Source organism: Peromyscus californicus, unplaced genomic scaffold (genome assembly GCF_007827085.1).
Source record: "Peromyscus californicus insignis strain IS unplaced genomic scaffold, ASM782708v3 Scaffold_12__1_contigs__length_115047231, whole genome shotgun sequence".
NCBI classification, from domain to species: domain Eukaryota; kingdom Metazoa; phylum Chordata; class Mammalia; order Rodentia; family Cricetidae; genus Peromyscus; species Peromyscus californicus.
The window spans coordinates 46,819,337-46,843,940 of NW_026294413.1; the positions used below are offsets into that span (position 1 = coordinate 46,819,337).

A 24,604-nucleotide genomic window follows, 5' to 3' on the forward strand; every position below is an offset into this window, starting at 1 on the left:
ATCAACAAGTGAGCTAATGAACCATTTTTAAAAGAAGGCGGCAAATGGCAGTAAGTATTTTTAAGATGTTTAATATCTTAGCCATCATGGAAATGCAAATTGAAACTACTCTGAGATTCCGTGTCACCCCAGTTAAACGGTATCAAGAAAAGAAACAAATACTAGACAGGATGTGGGAAGAGGAGGAGCCCTTGTTCATTGCTAGTAGGAAAGCGACTTAGTACAGCGACCATGGAGACCAGTGTGGATGCTTCTCAAAGTGTTAAAAATAGAACTTCCATATGGCCAAGATATATCACCCCTGGGCATATGCCCAAGGGCCTATTACAGAGATTCTTCCACAGCCATGTTTATCACTATTCTTCTTTATAATAACAAAGAAATAGACGTCTAAGAACATATGAATGGATAGTGTAAATGTAGTATGTACATACAATAGAATTTTATTAAGTTAAAAAGAAAAGTGAAATTATGAAATTTCTGTGAAAATGTAAAGAACTGGAAAACATTATAGTAAGTGATGTAATCCAGGCTCCAAACGACAAAGACCAGACTTTATCTCTCATATGCAGATCCTCGCCTCTAACTGCTAATTTTGTGTCTCAGGTTGGAGCAAATGTAAGTAAAAGGCAGGAAATCAGAGCCTGGAGAAAAGAGCCCTAAATAGAGGGCATGGAAGACAAGAGCCCAAAGTGAAAGGGAACACTGGGGATGAAGGATACAGTGACAAAGAGGGTGGGGGACGGGAGAGGACGGGAAAGAATAACAACCACAATGAAGTGCATATGCAAATCGCACTGGAAACCTAATTTGTAGGACAATTTAAAAATAAAAATGCAATATTGTTTAAAAAGAAAATACAGAAAATTGTTAAAGTGATTTTTTATTTTTTGTTTGCTGATTTATTGTTGTTGTTTAGATCCACACGCTTAACTAATTATTTCTATGTCACATACTCATTGGGTTTCTGCTTTGTTGACATGTCCTTGACTTTTTCTCCTCTTTCATATGTCTTACAAATCTGTCTAAGAGCTGAGTCTGTCCTTTCTAGTGTTAGGGAAGTGAAAATATTTAACCATAGAGTTTGTGAAGGTATTTTTGTCTTTAAAAATGTTTATTTAATACAGAGTTAAATTTTCTCTTGCATTTCTTGAATGCTCTTAGGAGAGTATAAGCATAGGTAGTATAAGATGGAAATTCAACTTAGCATCCTCTATACAGTTGAACCGATGTTGTCGCATTTATTTGTGTGTGGGGGGGAGTGGTTATGGTGTAATGCTGTGTGCTGTGATGCATGTGTGGGGGGGAGTGCATGCCACGATGGCCCACGTGTGGAGGTCAGAGGATAAGCTGCACCAGCACGGTCTGTCTGTCCTTCCTTCACGGGATGGTATTCAGGTTGTCAGTCTTGGCAGCAAGCACACTCACCTGCCGCACCACCATCCCACTGGCCCGGTTTAGCTCATTCTGTTTATGTCAGTCATGCACAGGAACGACTGTGAGAGCTTTTCTCTGTCTCATTAATCATTTTTCTACTTTGACAGCACTTATAGACTACATTACAACACTTTAAAAAATTGATGTGTAAAAGAGCACAATTATAAATGAAAGGTTTAATCTAATTTGAATTCCTACTGAACTATAAGATAAAATCGTGGTGTTTTTTTTTTTCTTAAAATACATAAAGGTAACGGCTTTTTATCTTAAAATTATTTAGGTGTTTTCATATCATGTCAAATTATTGTGTTAAAGGTGAAAATTATTTTTCATTTGCCATTAACAGCACATTCTTTTCCATACTTGTTCTCCATTCATACAAATGACAACTGTCTAGGGTGGCACTGGCATATTGAGAAATTAGTTTCCCTTTCATTTTCCTTATTTATTTGCTTTGGTTTGGAGACAGAGTCTCACTCTAAAACCAGGACTGGACTCTAATTTATGGCAATCCATCTGCCTTAGTATCCTAAATGCTGGACTGATGGGCAAGAACCACATTTTCATTTTGTATAGATATTCGTTGTTTTTAAACTTGACTCTTGAGAGCTTCAAATATGAAATCAAGAAGTTTACAGCAGTAATGCTTTCTACGGCTCTTTGCTCTATTTTCAAGATTCTGATATCTAGAATGGTCATCCTTTTTGACCATCTAAGCCTTTGCTTTGTAGCCATTAATTAGGTACTAAGTGGTTGGTAGAATGAGACCTGGACAAATTCCAGAGAATTCTAAACCAGATATCATTTTTTTTTGGCATATTATCACTTTGTAGACCAAGCTGGTTCAAACTCTACCCTTCCAAGTGCAAGGATTATAGGCATGTGTCATACCTAGTGTATACCATATTTGATGTGACTACTTGCTTTGTTTGAATACGTTCACAGACTTGAAAGAAGTGTTATCTCTTGTTATATTTTAATAGCTTATGTTTAGTCAAGTTCTTTCTTGTTCTCTGGCTGTTTTGAAAATCAAAAGTAAGTTATAGAAATACAAATATAGCATAAGTTTAAGACACAGTCTCATGAAATATTTAAATATAAATAATTAAGACTCACCTCTATTTCTTTTCTTAGTCTTTCATGTGTCTTTTTCTCTTCTTCAATGAAATATGTTTTCTCAATGATTGAATCTTTTATTGTCATAATTTTATTCGTTAGCTTTGAAATGTCTTCCTGGATATTTGTAAAATTTAAAATATACAAGTCAAAAACCCAATGGTCAAAATAAATTCAAAACTTTCAGGGCTTTCATAATTTATGAAAACTAGCCTAATCAAAATTTAAATTTGGAAAACAGGATTAAAACATTACTTCTATAGCCATACAAAATAACCATTATTTACAAAGCAAACCTGGATTTGGAAACAAAATAAGACACAAAGGAAAGTAGTAGCTGTGTTGATGATTCCCTGACAACAGTGCAAAGGGTACTTCTTCATTCTCTAGCAAGGAGTGGTAGATATTTTAAGTCTGTATCCTCTATGGTTTTCAAAGATTAGTAGGAGGAATACAAAGATGCCCACTGTGCAATTATGAATTCCGCTGGTTTGCATAACAGCATTAATCATATGAATTTATTCGGTCTAGTTATCAGAATAGAGGGTGAACATTTTTCATGAATTACACTTTCTGCAGTAAATGGATTAATTGTTCACTGTGATTTTGACCATAAATACACATATATGTGACTACACACACACACACACACACACACACACACACACACACACACACACACACAGCCACAGATAATCTATATCTCCTTTAAGCTTCTGCACATTGGAAAATTGTTATTTAACTTATATATCTGATTGCTATATGTACTTACTTAAGTTTTAAAAATTGTGAAAACAGTTTCTAAATGTAGAACTATAGGTATTGGATTAATTTAATTATTATTTACTATCTATACTTACAATCAACAGAGAAGAGTTTGATAAGTAACACTTCAAACCTGTATTTGTGTTGCATATCTTCCTTGTGGATTTTGGAGATCTTCCCTAAGATCTTCTTTCATTGTCTTTAAGTTTTTGATGAGCTCTCGTTTTTCATAGAGTTCAGTCATAAATGAGCATTTGCTTTCTGTCTCTACTAAACTATCTTTATAGGCTTTTATTTTTGCATAATATGCATTATATTTTATCATTTGTTCCTCAAATTGTTCTTGGGCTGCTTCTGTATCAAATTTCAGCTTTACACTTTCTGAATATAAGGACTCAATTTGAGCTTCCAAGAGTCCACAATGAAGTCTGGAATTCTCCATGGCAGCATCTTGCTGGTGCATTTGCTTCTCTGTTTCTTTGGCTTCTGCAGCAATAGCTGCTATTTGTTTTTCAAGATCATGAAGTTCAATCTGTAATACATTTCATAAATATCATTAATGATTAATTCATTGTATTCAGCAGAGAGGAAAGTCATTATTTTAATTCATAATGCACATAAGAAGTCACAATATAAAAAATACATTTATAAGATTTAGGAAAAATGATTCATAATAGGAGACATGCAATAGTATAATATGCACTTATTTTAGAATCACAGAAGGGTCTCAGAGTTGTATATTTCTTACTTGCTCATCTAATTCTCAGGTATTAAAGTTATATAATTTACCATCTTATGCATAAGGGAGATAATTGGTCATTTTAAAAATGTGTTTATAGATACCAGAAGTATTCTTTCAAATAAGACAGTATGGTAAAATTTATATAGCCCAGAGTTAAGTAACCTAAAGACTAGGTTCCAGTAATTTTACTGCTTTTTATCAATCTCTATGACCACACATAAGCTTAATTACTCCATCCAAATCTCACTTTCTTCACTTGTAAAATGAATATAAAGGATCTATTTTGCTTTCCTGGGGCATCAGTCATTGTTTACTCACACATCCTTGTTAAAACCTAGTTTTCATATCACCAGTTTTCTTTGGATCTCCTCAGTCATTTCTTACTACTTCTCAGTTTCAACAACTCCTTCAAATATAGGGCTTCCTCAGTGTTCAGTCATCATATTTCTTCTTGTCATTCTATATGTATGGTTTGAGTAATTATATAAATAGTTCCATCTTTTCTATTTTCTGCTGATGGTTCACAGACTATGTGTGGCTACTCAGTTCTATACCCAACTACCACGGGTCACTTCAAATTCATCACGTTCCACCTCAAACTCATCATGTCCCCAAATCAGACTTTCCTTCCTCCCTTCCTAATCTATTTTTATTTGTATCAGTTATCAATTGCCGTAGCACAAAACCTCAGTGACATACAATCCAGTGTTATTTATCATGGACATGCCTGGAAGAAGCTGGTGTTGCCAGGTGATGCATATGGTTGAGAGCCGGGAGCTGATTTTGGTCAGTTTGTTCCTATGTGTGGAGGTTGCTGTACTTCTCTGTTAAGTGGCTTTTAGGGGAAACACACTTTTAAGTCCCCTTAAACACGGGATATGTATTCACTGAGTTACTTCTCTTGGTTTTTCTGAAAAGGGAAAACTAAATTGTCCCACATGAAACTAAGCACACTTCTGCTGCTGGCTACCTGTGCAAAAAGCAAAGGAGGTCATTTGTTGTCTGCTTCCTTTTTAACTTTCTTTTTATTTATTCTTTGTCTCTTTCACATCATGCCTCCTGATCCCACCCACCTCTCTTCCCCTGCCCCAAATAAAACAAAATATAATTTAAGAGAAGAAAGGTTAAAAAAAAAAGGAGAAAGGGAAAAATATCATTATGGAAGCTCCAGTGTGACACAGTGAATCATTCAGTAAACCTCTTTACCCATACATTTTTACATGCAGGCATTCATCACAAAGAATCATTGGTCTGGTTCACTGCTACACCATGGACGTGGGCCCTCACTGGGATGCTACCTGGACATCCTGTTGCTGTCCTGTCATGGAGATCTTGCAGCCGTGGGTCCAGAGGACCGACCCCAGCCCCCCTCCCCCATGCTCCAGCAGATCACAAATAGGGTGGATGTTGTGGTGGGCCAACAAACAACCCTGATTCTGGGCCTGGGTAGTTGCAGGGTTGGTCAGCCCGCTGGCTCTCCCATACTGCCAACAGGGTCAGTTCTACTGTCCTGCCCAGGTGAGAGGCAGGGTCCACTTTCCCGAGTGCTGCAGCTAAGAAAGCAGGCAATCATAAGTACAGCTAGAAGATGGAGGGCTGGGAATACCTACATGTTGGTGGTAGAAATGCAGTTAAGTCCAGCCACTATCAGAATCAGTGTGAGTACTCCTCAAAATGTAAACCAGAACTGCCAGGTGATTCTGCTATGACACTTGTTGGTTTATACAGAAAAAAAGTAAGGGTCAACATACAATAGGGGGGAAAGGTAAAGGAGATGGAAGGAAGGTGAAGCACAGATGAGTTGCTAACACCCTCAACAGTTATTATTATCACTATCATACAAATGATAAAACTGAAGTTCGGAGATGTTAAATAGGAAAGGAGACAAACTCTGGAATCCTGACTTTGAACCTAGGAATGCTTGATCCTGGGCTGTGTAATTTTTATTTTGTCTGCTAGATCAATAAGTATATGAGGCATGTCTTTTTAAAAATGTAAGTAGATCTAAAATTTAGTAAATGCAAATGGGAGTTGGTAAAAATATATCTAGCAAAGCCTTTTCCAAACTGAGAGAGAAATATATTTCAAAACAAGCACAAACCAAGGGAAATCATGACCACTAGCCCATTACTCCAGAAAATATTTGAAGGGATACTATATAAAGAAAAGGAAGACAGTCTTAATAAAGAGAACACAGGGAAGAATAAATTTCAGAAGAGGGATGGATAACAAAGGAATCCATCAAATGCAATTCAATAAACTAGTAGCACCCTGATACTAATATGAGGGATAGTACAGAACAATTATCCAACCAACCAGAAAAATAACCAACAAAATTATGGCAATTAGTAAACATGTGTCTATAATAACCTTAAGTGTAAATGACTCCAATTCACCAGTAAAAGGACATGAGCTATCTGATTTAAAAAAACTAGATCCAACTTTCTGTTGTCTCCAGAAAAATACTTTATTGGTAAGGATACCCACAGGCTGAGAGTCAGAAAACGATAATTACCCAGCAAACAGAAACTGAAAACAAGTTGGCATATCTATTCTAGTATCCGATAAAGTAGATTTTGAGCCAAATTTATCCAGCAGAAATAAAGAAGACCACAACATACTAGTAAAAGGGAAAATATATAAGGAAGATCAAATAATTGTACATATGCATACATGAAACATTGAGGCTGCTATAATGGGCATAAAATGTCAGCTAGGTCCTGCTACAGGAGGAGTGAGTGATTTCAATCTCCCTATATATATCTCATCCAAACTAAAAAGTAGCACAGTTAAAGTCAAATTACATCAAAAATCAAGCAGACTTAATAGGTATATAGAAAATAGTCCACCCTAGAGAAAATGAACACACATTCTTCTTAGCAGGCCACTGAACCTTCTCTGAAATAGACCACATTCCAGGACACAAATTAAGTCTTACCAAACGCAAAAGAATCAAAATAAGTTCTTGTATCTTATCAGATTATAGTGAAACAAAACTAAAAATCAATAAAAAAAATACAGAAATATATGGAGATTAAACTGTACATGTTGGAATGACGAATGAGTCACTGGAGAAACTAGAGAAGAAATGAAAAGTTCCTTGAATTGAATTGTGGTGGTTTGAATAATAAAGGTCCCCCTAAGCTAGGGCATTTGCACACTTGGTACCCCTTTCAGAGGTTCTAGGGGAGGTGGTACAACCTCCTAGAGGGCAGGCTTGGAAACTTAAAGTGTCTTCCCACTTGCAGTTCACTTTCTGCTTCTAGTTATAGTTGAAGATGAGATTTCTCAGCTTCCTGTTCTACTTACCTGCTGCCATTCCTCATAGCCATTGTGGGCTCTCCCTTTAGAACTATAATCCAAAATAAACTCTTCCTTCTCTAAGTTGCCTCTGGACCTGATGTTTTATTACAGGAAAAGAAAAGTAGCTAATGCAGAAGTGAAAATGAATGCACAGCTTACTAGAGCCTTTGGGATACAGCTAAGGCAGTTCTAAGAGGGATGTTTAAAATGAATGTTTACACGAAACAATTTAAAATAGCTGGAATAAATAACCTAATGATGTACCTCAATGTCCTGGAAAACCAAGAACAATCTAACTTAAAAGCAGCAGATGACAGGAAAGAATAAAGATCATGGCATAAACTAGTCATTTTGTAAGTAGTTTAAAAGAAACTTACAAAATCGGCTCTTTGAAAAAAATAAACAAATTAACAAATTCTTAGCCAAACTAACCAAAAGAAAATGCTGTGAGCTAGCAAGATGGCCCAGTAGGTAAAGGCGCTTGCTTCCAAGCCTGACAACTCGAGTTCGATCCTCAGAGAGTGAATGAGAGTATGACCCCCTAAGTTGTCCTCAGACCTCCACAGTAGCACACCAATATAGGGACACACACTCACACAAATAAATAAATAAATGGGGAAAATGAGAGATGACACAGGTTAACAAAATTAGAAATGAAAAAAAGATAAATTACTACATATAGAAATAAAATACAGGTTATCATTAAGGAGTAGTTTGAAACTCATATTCCAAGAAACTAGAAAATTTAGAAGAAATGGTTAAATTCCTAGATATAGATGACTTGCCAAAATTAAACAAAATATAAACCACTTAAACAGATCCATAATCACCACTGAGATTAAAGCAGCAATTGAAAAAAAAGACTTTCCAACAATGAAAACTCCATGTCTAAATGCATTCAATGTCAAATTCTACAAGCCTTTAAGAGCTATTACTTAAGGCTCCTCAAGCTCTTCCATAAAATAAAAAGGGAAAGAACATTACCAAACACCTTCAATAAAGCCAGCATCATCATGATGTCAACAGCAGATTGGAACTGAGAACAGAATGTAGACCAAGATCACTGATGAATATAGGTACAAAAACTCTCAATAAAGTTCTATCAAACTGGATTCAAGAATACATTAAGATCATGTGTGTTGATCAAGTTGGTTCCATTCCAAGGATGTAAGATTGGTACAACACACGTACACTGGGAAGAGTAACTCAGCACATGAGTAGACTTGAAAGAAAACACAAGATCACAACAGTGAATGTACAAAAGTCAATTGTTAAAGTTTAATAAATATTGACAAAAATTCATAAAAAAATCCTGAAGAAATTAGTAGTAGCAGGTACATACATCAACATAGTAAAGACTATATTTGATAAACATATAATCAACATTACATTAACTAAGGAAAAACTGATAGTTTTTGTTCTAAAATTTTGATCAAGGGTACCTACTCTTTCCATTCTTTAAAATTATTTTCAATTTTAAAATAGTTTATTTTAAATTATGCATAGATATATATGTACTTTTGTGTGAATTTTTGCACATGTGTACATTAACCACAGAGGCCAGAAGAAGTTATGGATCCCCTGGAGCTGGAAGTACAAGCAGTTGAGCTACCTGACATGGATGCTGGGAACTGCACTTTGGTCCTCTGTGAGAGCAGTATGCATAATAAGACAAGAGGAAGGGATAAAATGAGACAAACTAGACAGGCAGAAGTCAGATTATCCTTATTTGTAGATAACATAATCCAATGCACCCAAAAGACCTTAAATATTCTACCAGAATCCTGTTAGAGATGATAAATACTTCCAGCAAAATAGCAAGGCAAAAAAAAAAAAAAATCACTACACAAAGACTAGTAGCTTTTTCTGTATAACAAATGCATCAAGAAAGATATCAAAGAGAAAAATTGTATTTATAATAGCTTTAAAAATACCCAGGAATAAGCCTACACAGCAGAGCAAAAAAGAACTCTACAGTGCAAACTCAGCCCTGGGGTAGGATTGGGGCAAAGACAAGCAAATCTCTGGAACTGGCCAGCCAGCCAGCTTAGCCAACTTGGAGACCTCTGCATTTATTGAGAGACCCTGTCTCCAAAGATAAGGAGAAAACTACTGTGCGAAGACATCGTATATGGACTTCTGGTCTCCAGATACACATGTACACACATGCATGTACTCCCACATATGAGCACACACATCCCATACACCCCCTCCTTGACACAGACACACCCATCATCCCACAGGAGGACACAGGCATAGACAAGGACTTTCCTGACTAGGTTTCTAATAACACAGGAAATAATTCCGAGAATTGACATGAGAGCACATGAAATTAAGATGCTTCTGCACTGCAAAGGAAAGAGTCATCAACAAATAAAATGGGGGAAAATCTTTTCCAACTCCACATTAGACAGAGGATTAATGCTTAGGATACATAAAGAATTATAAACATTAAATATCAAAAATCCAAATCAATAAATGGGCTTATGATATGAATAGACAGTTCTCAAAACAAGAAATATAGATGGCCAATAGATACTTGAAAAAGTGTTCATCCTCATTAGTCATCAACCAACTGCAAATTAATATTTCTTTGAGATTCCATCTTATCCTGGTCATAATGGTTATTACCAATAAAACAAAAGACAAATGCTTGGGAGGATATAGGAAAGATGAAGCTTTATTCTCTGCTAAAATGAATGTCAACTTGTACAGCCGCTGTAGAAATCAGTATGTATTTCTGAAATATTTCTACAAACAGAGCTATGCTATGACCCAGCTACACCACTCTTGAGTTCATACCTGAAGTAATCTAAATTGCTTTCATGTTTATAGATGCACTAATCTCAACAGTCAGGAAGTGGAACCAGCCAAGATGTCCATCAGATAACTGGAGAAAGCAAATATAGTACATTATACACAACAGAATTTTATGCAGCAATAAAGGAAAATAAAATCATAACATTTTCAGGAAAATGTATGCAACTGGAAACCATTGTATTGAGTGAAATAAACTAGTCTCAGAAAGACAAGACAATTTTCTCTCATATGGGGAGTGTGTGTGTATGTGTGTGTGTATGTGTGTGTGTGTGTGTGTGTGTGTGTGTGTGTGTGTGTGTGTGTGTGTGTGTATAATGAAACTAGAAAGAGGATCATGAGAGAGGAAGAAGAGAACTGAAGAGAGATGGGAAATAGAGAAGGCAGTAGAACACATGGAAAAAGAAAGCAGAAATGTGGACTAACTGGGGGAGGAAAGGAAGCTACTTGTAGAGGGCAGTGGGGCAAAGGGAATGACTGAATGAGCTGTCTTAAATGAGTGCTGGCTGGCTGGAAGACAATTTAGGCTGGCTTTAACTGGGCTGGCCGGGGTGTTTTGGCTTTGTCTTATATGTATTAAGCTCCAGAGGTATGTTCTTCTCATGATAGAAAACACAAAAAAAAAGTGGACATGTGACTATGTAAGAGCTTTCCTAAAGCTTTTTGCTTGACTCAATTGGGCTAACATGCTAGCTAGTCACATGACCAAACTCAGCCTCAAGGGGTGGAAATGAGTTCAGCACAATGGGAACACATAACTATTATAAATTACAAAAGAAAACAGGTTCATTGAAAGAAAGCTAACATGACTTTGTTCTTCAGAATGAGCCTTATTGGGAGTCACAGACTCATAGACAGTCCTGAGAACTTAGAGAGCATTAGGAGAGTTAGAGCATCATACCCACAGACAGCCACGAGGGTGCTCTGAAGACACACATGGGAGCCTTTAGATCTCATTTCCTTTCAGAGCCTGAGAACAAAGGGAATTTCTCTGAATTATACGGTTTTTGTTTGTTTATTTGTTTGTTTGTTTGTTTGTTTGTTCGAAGGGGAAAGCTCTATACTATGTGACCTAGTTTGGCTTGGCCTGGCCTGCATGCTGTGTTAGGAAAACACTGACAAATGTAAAGTGGTAATGCAAGGTTGTTCTTGATCTAGAAATCAAGGGGCCCAGACATCATAGCATCAAATGGGAGGGAGACCACAGAATTCTTTGTAAGAACTGTGAGGTCACAGCACACCCTAATCAACTGTGGGTAGCTATTTCCTGAGTTCTGAAAGAGAGAGGCAACTACAGGATCTGTCAACTAACAGTGATATGTCAGAGTGTGAGTATACAGATAAAGAGACCAGAAGTACACATCAGCACAGCACAGTCACAAACGTAATCCACAGGACCACCTTGAGAAACAATCATTGTCTAATCTATAGCCCTTTTTGTTTCTGTATTAGTTGTTCATCCAGTTCTACATCAAATCCCACTTAAATAACTGCAGGACACCAGTCGTCCTTCTTTCTTTCTGTCTACTACTGTCACTCCCTTTAAATCAGTTTGAAGGGTTGGAAGAAAGGCATGATAAAAAGTGAACTCTCACTTCAAACCCTTCTATGTAAGACTCCTCTGGTGTTTTCCTGGCAGAACCATCTCAACTATGCATACATATTCAGCAAATATCTGAGACACACCAAACACACTCTTCCCACAGGTCCATTGATGTCTGAAAACTGTACTGGTTTTCACTGGATAGTCAAAAGCTGAGAAGTCATTTCTAATCCTTTTAATTTGCCTCTACATTCTATTTGCCACTTTCAACAAAGCTTGATGATTGGGATATCAAAATAAAATCTTGAATATATGGATAGGATGTAGCTCAGTGGCGGAACATTTGTATAGCACACATGAAGCCCTGGGGTCCATCCCCAGCACCAATAAATAAATAAATAAATAAATAAATAAACAGATAATAAATAGATAAATACCTCAAATTTATTTTTGACATATCTTTATCATAGGTGGTACAGCCTGACTTCTGACTCATCTTATTTCATTCTTGCCCCTCTTCACCAGCTAGGTACCATGTGTAAGCAGAAAAAAAATTTTAAAACATAAAGCACATGGCGCGCTTTCCTGCTCAAACCTCTCATGGTGTCCTGTCACATTAATGACACAATTAAATCCCTGCAAGTGGCTTATAAAGCCATGTATACATTCATCCTAATCCCTATTTGCTGCCTCTCCTACTCATTTACTACACTCTTGTTTCCCAGCATCCTTCCTGTTTATCCATTATGCCCAGTTCCTTCTTAATTAAGGACATTTGTAATTGTTGATCCATCTACCATAAAATTCTCTGCCTCAGGCCAGCAAGACAGGTCAGCAGCTGAAGTGCTAGCCTTGCAAGCCTGACAACATGATGGAAAATGACAGGCAACTCCAAAGTTATCCTCTGATATCCATCCTTGCACTGTAGCATGCGGGTGCCCGAATTCACATGCCACACAAACATGCAATAATAATATGTAACAAGCTTTTTATGTCCTACCAGCCAGCTTCCAAATAACAACACTGAGACTTTTTACTAATTATGAAAGCTTGGCCTTTAGCTTAGGCTTGTCTCCACTAGCTCTTATCACTTAAATTAACCCATTTGTATTAATCTGTGTTCTGTCATGTAGCACCCATCCTGCTTCCTCCACATTTCCTTGTGTCTCCTGCCCCTCAATTCCTCCTCCTCTTCCTTTCTTTCCCTGGAAATACCACCTATACCTCCTGCTAGCTATTGACCATTCAGCTCTTTATTAAATCAACCACAGCAATATATCTTCACATAGTGTACAAATATCCCACAACAATAATAAACAAAATTGTTTAAAATCCTTTGCCCCTCACGATTCACATTCAGTTGTTATATGCCTCAGGGGAACCTTGGTTAAACTGAAATAAGAAGTAACTACTCACATCCTCCCCATCACTCTCACATATTACCCTATCCTACCTCCTTTGCAACATATCAATCTGTAACTCTCCTTTAAATAGCTTACAGTTTTCTTCCTCTATTAGAAAGTAGGAACTGTGACTACAAGAACCTTGTCTGTCTTCTTTATCACCACCTTCCTCTTAAGACAGTGCCTGTCACAAAGTAGAAGCTCAATAAATGTTTATGAAACGATGGACACATATATAAGAAAAGGGAACAGATGCTCTGTTGGCTACAATCAAGTTATTAATGATAAGAGCATGCAAACTTGGTATAGGGAGACATAACATTTCTACCAATTAGGCCATCTCTTTTCTTTCTTAAAGTAATGTAATAGACCATTATATTTTGTTACTAGCTTTAGCATGTTTTCTTTAATCTATTTCCACCCTTAAATTAGAAATACAGAAGTGCTACTACCACTTCTCCTTTTCTCCCTCTGTTTCATCCTATTAAGATACAATCAAGGTCAATAAATTCCAAATCTTTTTTTTTTTTTTTTTTGGTTTTTTCAAGACAGGGTTTCTCTGTAAAGCTTTGCGCCTTTCCTGGATCTCGCTCTGTAGACCAGGCTGGCCTCGAACTCACAGAGATCCGCCTGCCTCTGCCTCCCGAGTGCTGGGATTAAAGGCGTGCGCCACCACCGCCCGGCCAAATTCCAAACCTTTACATTTTGAAAACTGATGGATTTTGACTTTTAAATTTTATTAATTAGTCTATGCATGTATATATGTATGTATGCATCTGTCTGTCTATCTGTCATCATTATGTGTGTAATGGTGAATGTGTGCATGTGAGGGCTGATGCTAACATCAGGTAATATCAGAATAGACTGAACTATTTAGATCTAGTTGGTATTTGTAGAATTAGAAAACTGGCTGCTGTGCTGGAAAGTAGTCCAGGCAGTATAAGAATTCCAACATTGTTGTTCAAAGTTGCTTTGGCCATTTGGAGGTTCTCTGTCTCTCTATCCAATTCTAAAATCAGCTGGTCAAAACAAAATTGAGGTAGTATTTTTGCTTGAGATAGCTTTTACTCTAGGTATAAAATTGGGAGAACTAACATTTTCATGATTCATGAAAATGGTATAGCTTTCCATCTTTTAGGTCTTTAACTTTTTTCATTCATACTTGGCTTGTTTAAACATTTGCCAAATTTATCTCTACTTAACTCCACAGTTTTGGTACCATAATAAATGATGTTGTTTTAAAATTTTCTGATCATCTCTTATCCATAAATAGACATAGAATACAGTTTTAAAAATATTAATCTTGACATTCTGTTACTTTAAAAAAAAACTCCCTTATTAGTATTAATAGCCTTTTCAGGATTCTTTGGGATTTTTCTAAAGGTAACTATGCCATGAATAACTTTTTAAGTTTATTTCATCCTGTCTAGATATATTCTTTTTCTTCTTCTTACATGATGCACTGCTTTGAATTACTGGTATCATTTGAATAAAAATAAAGGAAGCTCCTTGCTTTGCTCCTGATCACTAGAGGAAAACATTACTTCAGCCTCTGGCATATGGTTGCTCTTACACAGATGTTCTTTTCCTTTAGATTGAGAAAATTTTTGTCTATTCCTAATTTGCTGAGAGTTTTTGTCCTAAGTAGATGTTGTAACAAGTACTTTTTATGGACCTAGAATTCTCTTTCTTTAACATAGTTTTTTTTTTTATTGAATCTTTGCTTTAAAAGCTATTTGGACCTCATCAACTTCAGAATAAAATACAAGTCTCTTATCACTGTATAAAGCTTCCATCATTTCTCAAGGCTTCTCTATGCTATGCCATTGCGAAGTACTTCCAGTGTGGTGGACATGCCAATGTTATGGCAGGCCTCTGTGAACTCTCTGGAATATTAGCCTCCTTACCTCTCACTCTGAACCTTGTCCCCAGTATTCAATACTCCAGCTGTCCATTAAATCTTGACTTTGAAAGATCACTTCTTTAGTGAAAAGTCTTTCTTGTGTTAAATCTGTACGAAGTTCATGTTTCTAATATTGATGATGCCATGTGGATTAAATTACTTGTTTGATTTTTTTTGTCTCCCTCCCCCATAGGTGATGAACAATGCAAGAGTAAATATAAAGTTTTGTAAATTTTTTATTCAAAAATAGGCTCTCAGCATAAATAAATTATTGTCTGAAGTTTTATGAAGTCATAAAAATTCTTTATAGAAATCTAAGACATTGCTTTGTATTATATTCTATTTTGCAAATATATTTTAGGAGGGACTAACATAATGTCAGTATATATAAACCATCTATAGTATATCAACACAATTATTACCATGATGTATCTGTGAATACATTAATACTTAAATAAATGTCAAATCAAGTCCTACTGTCCACTGTGGCCCTGCCAATGACACTGATATACAATTACAAGTGGACACTGATATTCACAAAACCCTTACAATCATATCTCATTATTCTCTCCATTTTACAAAGGAGGCAGAAGAGGCGCTAGCAAATTCAGTCATAGAGCTAAATATGCAAACCTAGCCATGCAAGCAGGACAGTTCAGCTCTGAAGCCTGTTCTTTTCGTTTCCCCGGCCTTTGTAATAACACCTTTACAAACACCGTTGCCTTTCTCTAGTCATATTCACAGAGTATAATTCTGTTCCATTATGTTTCATACAAGACGAAGATGGTCCCTATGCTCCTTGCAGAATGATGAGAGAACATTATGAAGAGGAAAGAACTTAGAGGAGTCTACTTAAGGTGTTCACTAACAGCTAGTCACTCAGACACCATAGCTTTACTGGCTTACATGGTTTTACTAATTTACTTCAATTTATGGTTTTATGGGAGAATGCCATAGGATGAATTTTAAATGATTCTATGTGATGAGTTGGGTTTTATAAACTTACATTATAGCTATAATGACATTGTAGCTACAATGACACTGCATGGGAGTGTGAGATATTCTATAAATATACCATTCTTTTTTGTGGTAGTGGTGGTGGTGCTACTGTTAGGGTGTGTGTGTGTGTGTCTGTGCACATGCATGTGTGTATGTATATAAATGTGAAAACTAGAAGACAACCTCTGGTGGTGTTCCTCAAGCACCATCTACTCAGTTTTGTGAGACAGGGTCTCTCACAGGCCTAGCACTTGCCAGGTAGGGTAGGCTGGCTGGCCAGTGAGCCACAGGGATCAGCCTTTCTCCACACCCCAAGGACATACCACCAGGCTTAGCTTTGTTACATGGGCCATCAAACTCAGATTCTGTTGCTTGTGTGGCAAGGCCTTTACCGATTGAACTGCCATCCCAGCCCCTGGTTAGTCTTCATAAGCAACATTCCACTAAAACTTCGGAAGAAGCTGGAGACATTTCAAAGAATATATCAAATATTTACCTGCAAATGGAACAGAACTCTTTTATGTTTTTCTATTTCAGATGTTTGTGATTGTTGTTGTTTTGCAACTTGCTCTACAACATCTGTTAATGAAGACGTGTCTTCTTTGCTCATAGCTAGATAAAGAATAAGGTATTTAATAAAAATTAAATGCATATATTTTAAGGAAGTCATATTTCTTTCTATAAATTCATTAAAAACAATGTTTTTTTCTTATAAATAACTAAATTTAGGGTTGATAGTCTCCCTTTCTGGCCCTAAGCAAAATCAAGAACAAGGCAATAGTAATGTCACTTGGGTTGCTTACCTCAGTGTTGTACCAGTTCTCTATAGAGCAGAGTAAATATGATTGTCTTAATTTCCTAATCCAGAACTCTTGCACATGTTATAATTACAGTGCTATCATAGCAAGTGAAAACCACTTAGAGTTGATTATTTTTCATTGTAGTCCTGTTTTTTTAATTATTTATGTTTTGAAATTATTACTCATAAACTCCTCTAAGCACCTCCATGTACCCCTCCTCACTCTTTTTTCAAATGTACGGTCTTTTTAAAAGTTAATTGTTGTTAATACATATATGTATTAACATATATAAATACACACATACATATATACACACATATACACACACACATATATATTGATAAATGCATAAGCACAACCTGCTTGGTCTGTATAATGTAACCTGTATATATGTTTCAGGGCTGACAACTTGGTATTGAATAACCAATTGGTGTGCTCTACTATGGGGAATCCTCCCTCTCACACATAGTCTCAGCATTTCTTAGTTGTATAGTCCTGTTTTTTCACGTTACACAAAGCATATAAACCCCGTCTATGTCTATTCCTGAGGAAATATACCTGCTTCCTCCTCCTCTAACTTGCTCCCATTTTTACCACCATGATCCTTTCGTTCATTTTCGTCAGTGCAGCTGATCTTCCAGCTATTTGTTGGGATTGCTCCCTTACCTTCTTTAGGAATGCCTTCCTTCTTCTGTTCTCTGTCTTCTGACATTCTTTGTTTACTAGCTCCTTTCCCTGGATTAGTTCACCTTCTTTACTCCTACAAAACAACAGAGATAATGTTTTACTTTTCGTTTTTCCTGACACATATTCATGATCCTAACAGTTGTTAAACACATGACAAGGATGATTAAAGACTGCTCACTATGAGTATCAATAATTAAACACAATAATTAAGTGAGATTTAGGAAGAAAAAAAAACTATATTTAAATTTTGGTTTTTCTGCTTTTTAGCTGTTGGAGCTTGAGGAAGTTTTTTCTTTTATCTTCTGTATCTTTATCTGTGAAGCCTCAGAGGGCCAAAGTCATAATTAAAGATATTATAACACACTCCTGTATGTATATATGCACGCACACACACACACACACACAATAGCTGACATACACTGAGTAATTACTATGGATTAGTAGCAGGAATTTCCAGTACTGTGTTGAAGAAGATTTTGATCAGCACATGTAAGAAATGATTCCAAGAACATTTCATCATTTCCGTCCAGTGTTACTTTAACCAGGGCAGTCCTAGGCAGGTTTGAAGACATTTGTTTACCCTTTTCTTAGGAGCAGCTGATAAGATGGAGGCATGCGGACTCCAGTCATCAAGAAAGGAAGAGGGAACTGCACTCACAGGAGTGGAAAGGTGACAGAAGAGGCCATTTCGGGGTCAGGACAAATAGCATCAGAATTGGTCTGTCCAGAAGAAATGATACACATTCCTAGGATGAAAAAGTGGACTCAGTGTCCACAAATACTGCTGAGATTAGAAGTTACCACCTTCTATTTAACATCTGTGCAGAAGGAAATTTCTAGTTATTAACAAAACTCCAATATTTTATAGATGCTGTAAATCTAACCAGTACTAAAATGATTCCAAACTTTCCAAGACAAAAAAATGAAACATTATCCTAAATGTTAAACACATGCAAGGAAACCTCCACAGAGAAGTTTCAGCAATCACTGAGCATCTTTTCTAAGGATTAAACACTACACAACACATACACACTCACACACACACACACACACACACACACACACACACATTCACACATGAATTACACATGCCTTCTAAACTAAAACTTAAATGACTGAGATGTGTTACATAAAAATAAGGAAAATCAAAACTGAATTGCTTCTGAAGCAAGAAGATTGAAACCTACGCAGAAATATCTTACAACAAGTAGAAGAAACTCTGAAAGCTTAGCTAGTGAACTGTCAGATGCATGTGAGAAGTTAGAATTCTTTCTTATGTCTTCATGTAACTCCCTTCAAATCTCACTTGGAACTTCCTTCAATCTTGATGTCTTCCTGGTTCTGAGTTCATTCCCTGTTCATGCCTCTGATCTATGTCCTTCCCTCATCACACACAGAACTGCCTCAGATTAGTATTGGTGGAGCCAAATCTTACATTCTCTAGGTTATTTGTGTCGTCTTATGGCCAAAGAATTCATTCTTAATTTCCCTACCTGCCTTGAAAACGCATACTCTATAGCTAGCTCAATGCTTCCAACTGACTACAGTGCTAAGTGCATCTTCCATGCCTACTTGTACTTCAGACTTGTTTAAGCATTATATATAATATTTATCCTGCTCTTGGTAGTGTTCTAAGTATTTAACATGTAAACTCATTTGACTCTGAGGTAAATATATACCAAAAGCTCACTGAGGCACAAACAGATCAAGGAACTTACACAGTCAGCTATTGTGATGTGAGTTGAATTCATGTTATTTTAGTACCACTTAATGCTGGAGTACTACTTTTTAAAGAGAAGAATCATGTCTTTATATATCATGTCAGAATCAAATTAGATTGTTAGCCATTTTTTCACTAGTGCCGGGGATTGACCCCAGGACCTTGTGCGTGATATCTTACCACTGAGCTTCTTCTTTTTACTCACACTACTGTACCCACTTTCCCTGTTTGAGGAACTATTTCAGGTGGCTCCAGCACCCTATTTGCATGATTCAAGAGGGAACCCAACTTCATGCTCTAAGTTCCTGCTAGATGGACTTCTCTTCCTAGGAAGTCTACTCTCTCCCCTCTGAACCAGTGCCACTTCACAATCTGCCTAAAGCTGCTCACTGGTCCCATTGTACAATCCCCGGCACTAGTAAAAACATGGCTAACAATCTAATTTGATTCTGACATGATATATAAAGACATGATTCTTCTCTTTAAAAAGTAGTACTCCAGCATTAAGTGGTACTAAAATAACACATTGTACATATCCCTCCTCACTCAGGCTTTAGGAGAAGCCTTCAGAATTTCAAATCATGCCTAACTGTGAAGATGTATCCCCACTGAGCTTGGTACATTCCTTAATTTGACACAGTTGCATGCCCCAACTCACCCTTCGTGTTCCCTGAAACTCAAGTTCCACCTTTAGCAGACTTTCCAGCTTCTTTATTGATCTTTAGCTTTACCTTTTTGCTTTAACTGAAAGCCAGAAATACTGCCTCTTCCTCAATTCACTAACTCTAGTAATGTCCTCCCTCAAATATTTGATGACATAACATAAAGAATGAAGAACATTAGATTCATATAATAAGAAACTAACTGGTATTTCTTGATATTTATTTCTGAATCATGAATCAACATCAGTTGAAGAACTCTTACATAACATTTAATTACACCAACTATTCTTGAAAAAAACTGGAGAAGATTGTGGGTTTTTTGTTTGTTTTTTTTCTGGTGTGTGTGGGGGGGTGTGGGGGTGTGGTGTTTTTGGTTTTATTTTGTTTTCTGGATCTCTATGGTGGAACTTAAAAAAAGGAAAGGAAAAAAGAAAGAAAGAAAAGAAAACAGTGACTGCCATCTACTGATAATTCATTAGAATTGATACACAGTCATTATCTACTTTTTTAAAAAAAGCATATTATTGGACTCCATCCAAAAGAAATTCTTAAGTCAAATCATTGAAAACTACCATTGTGGAGGCTTGGAAGATGGCTAAACACATAGTCTAGACTGATAAGACAGAAGGACAGATTTCCACTCTCCTTTCTGTCCTCCCTCATAATCTCCCCAGTCTCACCCGGAGTCTTGGAGCAGCTGGTTTGCACATGTCCCTCCTCCTACAAAACTTTCACTCCCTGGGGACTCCACTTCTTGCTGGGCCCCAGCTCAGCTCTCCCTGGCCCCCAGCCTTCCCTTCTAACTTATCTACATTCCTTTGTGTCAGCAGCAAATGCCCAGAAACACTTTCTACCTTGGACCCCACCCCCACCCCCACACACACACACACCCGCTCTGCCATGGCTACACGAGGTTCTGACTCAGGTAAGTGATTTTTTACTATCCCTCTGGACCTTCATTATTCTCTGTCAGACTTACTCCTAGTCCTGCTTACAGGAACCCCTCCTGCCATCTCAACATTATTCACTGGAGACCCCACCTCTTAATACAGATCCAGGGCCCCATAGGCCTTTCATCCCTCTCTCTCCAGACTTATTTCTTTTCTTACTGTGGCCTACTTGCAGGAGCCCCTCCTCCCACCATACCCCATTCCCTGGGGACCCCACCTCTTCATGTGGGCCAGATTCCCCTAACTCTCTGCCACAGCTACTCTCAGCCTTTCCTCCTAGCCCATCTCCATTCCTTTCTGTCACCCATCAACTTGTGGAAGCACTGACTGCCAGAGACCCCACATCTATCACTTGCCTAGGATCCAGAAAGGGCAACAGCAACCAAAGAACAGGACACCCACCCCACAAAGCCAAGAGCAGATGTCAAAACCTAGAAACATCTTAATCATCTTAACTCCAGATGCCTAGACTCCAGTATAAAAACACATGAATAGCCAAGATAACACGCCTCTATTAGAAACTAATAACCCTATTACAGAAGGCCTTAAGAAATGTAATAGAGCTGAAGCACAAGCCAAGGACTTCAAAACAGCAATTGTGAACATATTCAAGGACCTTAAAGAGGAATGAAGACCATGAAAACAGAAAGAAACAGTTGAATGAAATAATGAAACAAATGTGAAAATGGAAGAATTTAACAAAGAAATAGAGACACTAAAAACCAAAACTGAAATAAAATTGGAAATGAAAAATTTAGGCAGTCAAAAGTCTCAGAGTTAAGCCTCACCAATACATGGAAGAGAGAATGTCAAGTCTTGAAAACAAAGTAGAAGAAATAAATACTCAGTGCAAGAAAATGTTAAATCTAAAAAAAAAAAACAAAAAACAAAAAACAAACAAACAAACAAAAAACAGGTACAAAACATCCAGGAAATCTGGAACACTCTGAAAAGGTCATATCTACAAATAATAGGGCTAGAAGAATGAGGAGAAACCCAGGTCAAAGGCATAGAAAATATTTTTTAACAAAATCACAGAAGAAAAATTTCCCAACCTAAAGAAGGAGGTGCCTACCAAGGTACAAGCATACAGAACACCAAACAGACAGGATCAGAAAACAAACAAACAAAGAACGGACATTAAAAGCTGCAAGGGAAAAAAAAAAGTCACATATAAAGGCAGACCCATTAGAATAACACCTGATTTCTCAATAGAGACTCTAAAAGCCAGAAGGGCCTGAACAGATGTTCTACAAGCTCTAAGAGAATACAGATGCCAGCCCAGACTCCTATACCCAACAAAACTATCGATTACAATCAACAGAAAAGTAAAGACTACACCCAAGAACACAAGAAACAAACAATTCCAGAACAAAAAGTAAAAAGGAAGATTAAAACCCCACATCATAACAACAAAATAATAGGAATCAATAAACACAGTTCATTGATAACTCTCACTATTAATAGTACAAATTCCCCAATGAAAATACACAGACTAACAGATTGGATTAGAAAACAGGACCTATCTTTCTGTTGTATTCAAGAAACACCTTACAATCAAGGACAGATATTACCTTAGGATAAAAGGATGGAATAAGGTATTCCAATGAAATGGACCAAGAAACAAGCAGATGTAGCCATTTTAATATCTGGCAAAAAACAGACTTCAAATCAAAACTGATCAGAAGAGATAAGGAAAGACACTACATACTCATCAACAGAAAAAATACGTGAAGAGAATATTGCAATTCTAAACATTTATGCACCAAACTCAAGGGCAGAGAAGTTCATAAAAGAAACACTACTACAGCTAAAATCACATGTTGATCCTCATACAATGACAGAGGGAGATTTCAATAACCTACTATCACCAATAGATAGGTCATCCCAACAAAAACTAAATAGAAAAATCATGCTTGAGTTAAATAACATCATAAATCAAATGGACCAAGCAGACATCTACAGAACATTTCAGCCAAACACCAAAGAATATACTTTCTTCTCAGCAGCTCATAGAACTTTCTCCAAAATTAATCACATACTTGGATACAAAGCCAAGTATCAACAGATATAATAAAATTAAAATACATCTTGCATCCTATCCAACCACAATGGATTAAAGCTGAGTTTCAGCTGAAGCCTTAACTAGAGCAGGAGGACAATGGAAGGAGATCAAGGGAACACAAACAGGAAAGGGAGAAATCAAAGTATCTTCATTTGCAGAAGACACAGTTTTATGTAGAAAGGACCATAAAAACTCCACCAGGAAACTCCTAGAACTCATAAAAATGTTCAGTAAAGTATCAGGAAACAAAATTAACACAAATAAATCAGAAGCCTTCCTGTATATAAATGAAAAACATACTGAGAAAAAAAATCAGGGAAACAGTATCTTTCACAGTAGCCTCAAAAACAACAAAATATCTTGGGATAACTCCAACCAAGTGTCTTTGTTAGGGTTTCTATTGCTGTGGAGAGACACCATGACCACAGTAACACTTATAAAGGAAAACATTTCATCGGGGCTGGCTTACAGTTCAGAGGATTGGTCCATTATCATCACATTGGGAAATATGGCGGCATGCAGGCAGACATGGTACTGGAGAGATAGCTGAGAGTTCCGCATCTGGATCTGAAGCCAGCAGGAAGAGAGAGTGACACTGGTCCTGGAGTGAGCATTTGAAACCTCAAAGCCCACCCCCAATGACACACTTCCTCCAACAAGGCCACACTTCCTAGTAGTGCCACTCCCTATGAGCATATTGGGGGCTATATTCATTCAAACCACCATACCAAACAAGTGAAACACTTGTAAATAAAAACTTTAATGACATTGAAGAAAGAAATTGAAGAAGACACCAGATGATGGAAGTACCTCTCATGCTTCTCATGGTAGGATTAATATTGTGAAATAGCCACACTACCAAAGTTATCATTGACCACAATTCTCATCTAAATTCCAACACAATTCTTCACATTAATCGAAAAAAATATATACCTTCATATGGAGACACAAAAACCCAGGATAGCTAAAACAATCCTGGATAATATAATGATTGCTGATTGTATCACCATACCAAATTTCAAGTTGTATTAAAGAGCTAAGGAATAAAAAATAGCATGTTATTGGCATGGAAACAAAAATGTTGATCAATGGGATAGAATTAAAGACCCAAACATAAGTACATACATCTATGAACACCCATTTTTTTTTTTTTTTGGTTTTTCGAGACAGTGTTTCTCTGTGTAGTTTTGGAGCCTTTCCTGGAACTCACTCTGTAGCCCAGGCTGGCCTTGAACTCACAGAGATCCACCTGCCCCTGCCTCCTGAGTGCCTGGCTTTATGAACACCTATTTTTGACAACTCAAAAATACAAACTGGAGAAAAGATAACATCTTCAACAAATGGTGATCAAACTGGATGGTTGCATGTAGAATAATTCTAATGGATCCATATTCATCACCTTGCACAAACTCAACTCCAAATTGACAAGGACCTCAACAGAAGACCAAATACCCTGAATATCTGATAGATGAGAAGGTGGTGAATAGGCTTGAACTCATTGGCACAGGAAAAGACTTTCTGAACAAGACACTGACAGCACAGGCACTAAGAACAACAATTAATACATGAAACCTCATAAAGCTGAAAAGCTTCTGTATGGCAAAGGACACCATCATTCTGGTAAAGTGGCAGCCTACAGAATGGAAGAGATTTTAGCCACACATCTGATAGAGGGTTAACATCTAAAATCTA

General features: G+C 37.0%; 1 protein-coding gene across 9 annotated transcripts in view; it reads right to left on the reverse strand.

Annotated features, from left to right (window-relative positions):
- The window catches only part of Ccdc122 (coiled-coil domain containing 122), a 54,720-nt gene that overhangs the window by 24,713 nt on the left and 5,403 nt on the right, over positions 1–24,604 (reverse strand). For 3 of the 9 annotated variants that reach the window (XM_052732695.1, XM_052732694.1, XM_052732701.1), the window contains exons 2-5: positions 17,495–17,588; positions 16,525–16,640; positions 3,452–3,850; positions 2,554–2,670 (exon numbers count right to left, since the gene is read on the reverse strand). In XM_052732695.1, the coding sequence (XP_052588655.1) occupies positions 2,554–2,670; positions 3,452–3,850; positions 16,525–16,640; positions 17,495–17,540 (678 nt within the window). In that variant the 5' untranslated portion in view covers positions 17,541–17,588. Of the gene's footprint in view, positions 1–2,553; positions 2,671–3,451; positions 3,851–10,165; positions 10,254–16,524; positions 16,641–17,494; positions 17,589–18,095; positions 18,334–24,604 lie in introns of those variants that run through there. The other 6 variants (XM_052732700.1, XM_052732696.1, XM_052732699.1 and 3 more) reach the window with 4 other exon arrangements.